Genomic DNA, 8,316 nt, shown 5'->3' on the forward strand with positions numbered 1-8,316 from the left:
GTAGGGATGAGAGGAACATCAAAAGGGAGGCAAGCGAATGGTCTCTCCTATCGGATAAACATTTCACTTCTACAGTATCACAACAAAAAAAAGGTAAGGTTTGCCAAGAATACATCTCACATCTTCAAGTAACATGGAACAATAGATTTTAGATAACATGAGAAAAGTAATTTTTAAAAATTAACAAAGTATTCAATTTAGTTGATCAGTTTCCTTTATACATTATTCTCATCTTTGCAAAAACATACAAAAAAAAAAAATAAAACACAAACAAAATACATAAATAAACAAATAAGGCCAAGATAACAAGCATAATTACAGCAAGCAATGAGCAAGCAATTAAACAGTGACCTTTAACATTAAGATGAATGTAGTAGCTATTTAGAACTGCAATAATCATTATGAACTGGAAGAATGTGAGAGAGAGAGAGAGCAAAAAAGAAAAAGAGAAAAAGAGAAAAAGAGAGAGAGAGAGAGAGAGAGAGAGAGAGAGAGAGAGAGAAAGAGAGAGAGAGAGAGAGAGAGAGAGAGAGAGAGAGAGAGAGAGAGAGAGAGAGAGAGAGAGAGAGAGAGAGAGAGAGAGAGAGAGTGGGGGGGGTATATGTGTCTTTTTTGAAAAGTTCCCCATTAAAGTATGCTCCTCTAAAATATTCTATGCTGACATTTCTAATCCAAATTTCATCTTGGGCATGAGTTTGAACTTTGAACTTTGACCCTGGCCTTCCATCAACTTTCTGCAGACAAGTGGTAATTTTTTAGCAGAAGCCATAGCATCGGCAATAGGCTTGTGCACTATATGACTGTGATTACATTCTTCAGGGCAAGAAAGGATGCACTACCAACAATGCCTAAAATCACACCACAAATGCATAACTGCTTGTTGGCTGCTTGTGAATAATGAACCTTTGTTCTGGCTAGCTTAGTGGCCTGAGCAGCCCATATGCATTGAGTTAAAATCATTAAAAAAAAAAAAAGATAATAACTATTACTACTACTACTACTATTACTAAAAACATACCAAGACAAATGAAAACGAATAAATGATCATAAAACAAATCCCACTGCTAAATCCATAAGAAAAAGAATATCATCCAAAAAATTGAACAAGTGGGAAAAAAAATTTTTTTAAAAGGGGGGAAAAGGGCGAAACCCCCCCTGGGCGGGGGGCCGAACTTTCCCCTTTTTTTTGGGGGCTTTCTTTTTCCCCTTTTTTCCCTTTTCCCGTCCCCCCCTCCCCCCCCGGGGTCCTTTGGGCCTCCGGGCCCCCGGGGCCCCCCGGGGGCCCCGGGGCCCCCCGGGCCCTTTGCAATCGCTTTTTTTTATCAGCGGGGGGGAATTTTAAAAGGAGTGGGAAAAAAAGAAGGGGAAATTTCCCGGGAAAAATTTCTTTTTTTTTTCCCCCACTAATCAAACAATTCTATATCAAAAATTTTACAAAAAACAAAAATTTCAAAAAAAAAAAATAAAAAAAAAAAGGGAAAAATATTTAAAAAAAAAATTTTAAAAATAAAATAAAAGAAAAAAAAAAAACAAATAAAAAAGACTTAAAAAAAAAAACAAAAATAAAAAAAAACCCCCAAAAGAAAAAATAAACCCAAAAAAATTTTATTTTTTTTTAAAAAAAGCCAAAAAAATTATCTTTTAAAAAAAATAAAGAATTTAAAATTACAAAAAATTTTTTTTTTTAAAGGTTAAAATAAAGGGGTTACCAAAAAACCCAAAAAAAAAACTACAAAGCTAATATAAAAAAAACCAAAAAAAAAATAATAAAAAAATTAAAACCAAAATTTTAAGAATCCCCAGGGAAAATTTTAATTAAAATTTTAAAATTTTTTAAATTTTTCTTAAATTATTTTTTCCTTAAATTTTTTTAATCTCCAAAACAAAAATTTTCCAAAAAAAAAAAAGGTTTTTTAATTCAATACCAAAAAAAAAAAAGGGGGAAAAAAAACCCCTTTACCCCGGGGGGGGGGGGGGGGTTTGGCCCCCGAAGGGTTTGTGGGGGGGGTCGGGGGGGGTTTGGGGGGGGGGGGGGGGGGGGGGGGTTTTTGGGTGTTGGGGGTGGGGGGGGGACCCGTTTTTGGGAGGGGATGGGGGTGGAAAAAAAAGGTTTTTTTCGGGGGGGGGGGGGAAAAAAAATTTTTTTTTTTTTTTTTGGGGGGGGGGGGGGGGGGGGGGGGGGGGGGGGGGAAAAAAAAAAAGGGGGGGGCCCTTTTTTAAAAAAGGGGGGGGGGTTTTAAAGGGGGGGGGGGGGGGGTTTTACGGGGGGGGGGGGTTTGGGGGGGGGGGGGGGGGGGTCTGGGGGGGTTTTTTTTTTTTCCGGCCTTTTTTTGGGGGGCGTTTTGGTGGGGGGGGGGGAAAAATTTTGGGGGAAAAAAAAAGGGGGGGGGGGGGTTTTTTTTTGGGGGGGGTTTTCATTGGGTTTAAAAGGGGTTTGGGGGAATTTTTTAAGATTATTATTAAAAGTTTTGTTTTTTGTATTTTTTAAAAGATTTATTACCTTTTTAAATAAAAAAAAAAGGAAAAATTATAAATTTTTAAAATAATTTTAAATATTTTTGTTTTCTTTCCCCCGTTTAAAAAAAATTTTTTTAATTTTTAAAAAATTTTAAATTTATGTTCTTTACAAAAAAAAGAAAAAAAAAAACCATTAAATATTAAATAAATTTATAATCCAAAATTTATTTGGAAAAAAAATAAAAAATTGGGAAAAAAAAATATAAAAAATAAATCCCTAAAAAAAAACCACCCAAAGGATTAAATTTTGAGATTTTTACCTAATAAAAACCCAAAATTTAAAAAAAATAAAAAACAGGGGTATTTTTAAAATTATCAAAAAATTGGACAATTTACAGGAATTTATAAAATTTTAATAGAAATATTATTTATTTTTTAAAAAAAATTATTATAATTTTTTGATTATGAAAATAACGTTTTTTTTTAAAAAATTTTTTTTTTTTATTTTTTGAAAAAAATTTTTTTTGACCTCATAATTTTTTATTTTGGGTTTTTTTAAAAATTTGTTTTTGACAAAAAAAACAAGAACTAATGGAACAAACACTTTCTTTTTTAAAAATTGAGCTGTGACAAGTTTGAGTTTCACAGGTTTATCTACAAGAAATCAAAGATAAAAAAAGAAAAAAGAAAAGTAGATGATCCCCTGAGGGTCTCAATGTCCAACCTTGTCTGAAAAAAGACGTCCTCGTCAACAAAGCCAAAATCCGCACACAGCTTTGTTATTGTTCCCGTGAACACCCTCTGTTTCTGTGGTTGCTGCGCTGCGTTGGTGTTGGCTATACTGTTTTGTATGTTGGTTTGTATATTGGGGGCGATGTTGTTACCCATGTTGCTGGGGGTGGCTGCTGGGTTGAAAGCACCAGGGGGAGCCAAAGCCCTCGGAGCTGGGTAGGTCACGGCCGTCACCTGGAGGAACAATGTTACTTTAGCCTCTCGTGCATGTGTAGGTCTAGTAATCAAACATAAAATTGGAAATCATTATATAAACACGTCGAGGGTTATTTCTCCAAAGGATTAATGTACTATCAGTATTAATATCTGTTATAAATATTGTCACATTTACTTATTGACTCTTTGGTGGCTGAGGACTAGTGGAGTCATCTGCCATCTAACATATTTAATGAAGTAAAACTACAGTTGATATTATGTGTTGCCAGTATCAATGCGTTAATATTCTTCTACATGCTACTGCGTAAATGTTGCCGATTCTTTCTTATGTATTTTCTTGGGTATCATATGCCCATTCATTAAAAAACACTGTGAATTTTGATTTCAAAATGAGCACCAAGATTTAAAAAAAAAAAAAAAGGAAAATGACATGATTAACTACAGCATCTTTATAAAAATGGCTTTTGGAGCAAGGATGCAACATCTTCAAACACCTGTCCACTCGGCACTTTACCTGTGGCTGTATTTGAGGCTGTATTTGTGGTTGCATTTGTGAATTGGTGATCTGTGTGGGGTTGACCAGGCTGGGGGGCTGCAGCGCTTGGCTGGTCATGGGGGGTTGGCCCATGAGGCTGCCCCCCGTATTAGGCTGGCCGATGGTCTGCTGGGTGATGGTGGGCTGCCCCAGGGTTTGGAGACCTCCCAACCCTGGGGGCTGGATCATGCTCTGTTGAACGGGGGCATACTGGGGCTGTTGAGGCGCTGCCCCGAGGACCAGCTGCTGACTTGGGGCCGACGGGTGCTGACCCAAGAGAGAAGGCTGCAGCTGAGGTGTTGTCTGGGACCTCTGCTGCCAAGGCGGAGGCGCCTTCCCACCACCAAACTGCGCCATCCTATCTTAACCTGTGAAAAGACAAGGGTGGAAAAGTGATGAGCGAGAAAATACGACAATAATCTTATTAAATTTATCTAATATGATACTTGAAAGGGTTAAGCAACACAGAAACAAGGTTTTAAACTCATATGGATAAAAGGAAATGCCCCAGAACAACAATGGTTCTTAAACTAGGTGCTGAAGTTTTATTTGTCATTCAAGCGTGTAACCTACTTTTATTTGTTTTGAGTTGCTGTGACTCCTGGTAAAAGTGAAGATGATTTTGCTGTAAAGGTAAATTTGAGTTGGCAAGGGGATGCAGAAATTGGGTGCCATTACTTAAAGAAATTTGAACCCACAGCTCTAAAAAATATTTTAATCAACTAAAGGATTAATAAAAAATGTGGATATCAAAAAAAAAATTATAAAAAGGAACCAACCTGAATAAATAAATAAATAAGTAAATAATTAATAACTAAAAAGTGAAAGCCAAATATGAATCATAACAGTTTTCCCTTTCTTGGCATATATCAAACACAAGTAACTGGAATACCCACGACACACTTGCATTATATTACACACTTTAAGCTAGCTTCTCGAAACATTTCCCTAATGCATGCTTCTTTAAATTTTTCTATACAGTATTTCTATCAACGACAATTTTTTTTTTAATCTATTCAATCTCACAGGACTATACTGGATTCTTTTTTTATCATCAAAACTTCTATAACTTTTATTTATGTATCTAAAACTTCTACAATAATTTTTTTTTTTTTTTTTTTTTTTTTGCCATAATCATGGTCTGCTATGTCCTGAGCAGTCGAGTCTATTTGCTATGTTTGAGCACAGACTGTTGATAAATGTCTTTTTCGCTTTCCTTGAGGCTTACACTGTGCCCACTAGCATTTATGATTCTGTCTGGCAAGTTCCCTCCAGCCAATTACCCTTTATCCCTTCCATTTCTTTTATAGGCCAATAACTCCCAACCTTTCCTTCTTGTGAATCAAATGTAGCGAATGGGAAAAGTAATTCTGGCACTGTATGGCATATTTCACCCCCCCCCCCCCACATCTCTTCCACCCTAGCACTCCCTCCCCACACACCATACGAATACATATTACAGAGTGGCTACATGTATTATCCTTATCTTATTGCCGTTTATACCAATAAATCTATATAAAACCAATTAAATACATATTTTCTTCTTAAAATATCATACAAAACATTTTTGCTGCTTTCTCTGTTTTAACCCAATGTCCATAGTTGTGTATCCCTATTTTAAATCATATTAAAGGGGTTAACAACAACCATTTGACTACCTCTCTGATACTTTCTTGTACAGGGCATATTTGGCAATATGGCAATAAAATATACATTTTCTGGTGGGTAAGACCAAGCTCTAGAAATACTAGGAACCAAAACTATCTATAATAAAATGGAAAATATTACCTTTTCATACTTGGGGAACAAAAAAAGCAGAAGGAATTGCATTTCTTATGAGATACTATCGAACGTTTGAAGAAGAAGAAGAAGAAGAAGAAGAAGAAGAAGAAGAAGAAGAAGAAGAAGAAGAAGAAGAAACTTCTATAAAAAGTTCTTAACCCATTGGATCCAAGTGTTGCAAATATCTTGCCATTAAAAAATTTGGCAGAAGGCCGGGCAACATTAATGTCTCATCAAGGGGAAAAAAAAAATTTGGCAAAGGGGCAGGTGACATGAACCTCTCATTATAAGATATTGTTTTTGAGCGGCAGGTTATGGGGACGTCCAGTCAAGCACTTAGAATGAGAGCGACTACGCAGCTCCCAGGAAGATCAATCACAAGTTCCCGCATGATTTCCACTGGTCCATTGGGGTGAAGTTTACTATATGTTAACCATGCCTGGGAGAGAGCCCCCTCCACATGGACACAATACAGGGACCTATTCCTGCCATTACCAGCATTTATAGTATTTTCCAGAAAATTGGACAACATGAAAATATAAAAAATATATATTACAAATCATACAAAATGACTTATCATTACTGGTACTGCATGGAGTGATAACTAATCTGGAGGGATAATATAAACTCCCCTCAATGAAAATATTACCATTTTGATAACACACAACAAAAACAAATTCAGACTCAATAAATGGCAAAATAGCAAAAATGTATCTGAAGAAATAGGGCCTAACATCACCGCAAAGAGGCAAGGCGTCTTGACACCACACGCGAGCCTGACCTACAAGCCACCACTCCGGGAAGCCTAATGGTCAGATTTTGGTTCACACACATGCTAAGAGGCACCCGGATGCAATAAGTCAATTTCTCTTAAATAATAATAACAATAAAACAATAATAATACAAATCTACATCCTACTGCCAGACCCCTCGTTTAAGAAGGTTCTAAAATCACTGTTTTACCGTGGATTCTAATTCTAATTACTTCTTCTTCTTCAGAGAATTGGCAAACAGGTAAAATTCCAGGTCAAGGACTAGAGACAAGACTTGGGCACAGCAGCTAAACACCAAGTGGAATTCAAAGACTAATGACCTAACTTTCCTTGCATGAAAAATGTTACTACAAAATTAAAATGGCTTGAGTAACAGTGTCTGCCATTCATTTACATCCATTACTGGTTGGGGCAAAAACTTTACAAAAAAAAATCCATTATGGTCAATTTAGTTAGAAAAAAAAGTATATTCACAGAGAAAAGTGTTTAATTAGTAACAGTTACAGAAGTCTGAGCTATCAAAGAAAATAAATCTGGGGACATGCAATCAAGCACAGCCAAGGAGTGTGCATCTTTGGCACGTCAGAAAAGACTAACAAATATCCCCCAGGCATATAGTGACAGGAGACAGTTTGAACCTTAGTTTCCTTAGTTCACAATTTCACCAGAAAAGTCTACAATCATAAGAAAGATAAATCATGGTCACAATTGATTCTAACAAAGACATAGTCAAGCAGAAATAAGTTCAGAACAAAAACCTGAAGTACCTTGGCCAATTAAAATAATAATATAATTTACCTGACCATTTAGTATCAAAATTAATTTTCATAATCTTTTCCCATTAGCTTTTGCTTTTTTACAGACAACTTTCTGTTTTAGCATCTTTCTTGGACAGGTTTCTCTATGAGCACTGCCATCAGGGGAATTCCCATCACACACACACACAGACACACACACATGAAAAAATGGTTTTCAACTACAAGATAGGGATTTTATATCAATATCTCTATGAGGGAAGAACAATTTCAAATGTTTATATCAGAGGACATTCACAATTAGACACTGCATGGAACTTGCCTAAGATAATTAGACTTGTAATCAACTTTCCTTTGATATTCCATCATCAAAAAAAAATGTTCATAATGTCTACGCAAGCACTGGGAAACAGCATAAAGCAAGCCATTCTATTCTGCTCCAAGTGGCAATTCAGCACTTTTCAATACCCGATGTCTGTTGTCACTTTTCCTAAATATATATAAAAGCAAATCTGCTAGCAACAGTATCTGAATAATTAATCTGATGCAAATTAGTTTCATTTACCTATTCATTTTCATTCATGGTTGTCACAATACAGTCACTGTCGCAATACCGTCACTGTCACAATACAGGAATGGTAGCTTATTCAATTACTTCAACGCGAGCACAGAGAACCATCGAATGACAACCAATTAATTCTAATTGACACGGCATGTCAACACTTCTCACCCAAAGTCATAAAATTTCATGAACTTAATGAAAGCAATTCTGAAAGCTTCAGTATGCTAAAGGTTAATTCAATATTATTCACATTCCTCCATACTCAATATATAGTCTTTATACTATAGCCAGTCACATTAAGGTAACAGATACTCTTTAAAAGTTAAAGTACTAACTTTTTATCTATTCCTTAAATCAAATCAAACTCAGATATAAAATTCTAACATCCTAAAACTAGGTCTAGTAAAATAAAACATCTTGGATCCTATGAACTGTTTCCTCAATACCACACGTACAACCATAAATTAAATCACGCAGTAAAATGTCTATCGGGATTAAAAAACC

General features: G+C 35.8%; 1 protein-coding gene across 1 annotated transcript in view; it reads right to left on the reverse strand.

Moving 5' to 3' along the window:
- LOC125047899 (cell division cycle and apoptosis regulator protein 1-like) overlaps positions 1-5,052 on the reverse strand; it is a 29,520-nt gene extending 24,468 nt beyond the window's left edge. The window contains exons 1-5 of the mRNA XM_047646445.1: positions 4,514-5,052; positions 3,920-4,308; positions 3,182-3,423; positions 663-800; positions 1-16 (exon numbers count right to left, since the gene is read on the reverse strand). The exon at positions 1-16 is cut by the window's left edge and continues 234 nt beyond it. Of these exons, the coding sequence (XP_047502401.1) occupies positions 1-16; positions 663-800; positions 3,182-3,423; positions 3,920-4,297 (774 nt within the window). The 5' untranslated portion in view covers positions 4,298-4,308; positions 4,514-5,052. The remainder of the gene's footprint in view (positions 17-662; positions 801-3,181; positions 3,424-3,919; positions 4,309-4,513) is intronic.
- Between the last annotated feature and the right edge of the window lie 3,264 nt (positions 5,053-8,316).

The sequence above is a fragment of the Penaeus chinensis genome, chromosome 42 (genome assembly GCF_019202785.1).
Source record: "Penaeus chinensis breed Huanghai No. 1 chromosome 42, ASM1920278v2, whole genome shotgun sequence".
NCBI classification, from domain to species: Eukaryota; Metazoa; Arthropoda; class Malacostraca; order Decapoda; family Penaeidae; genus Penaeus; species Penaeus chinensis.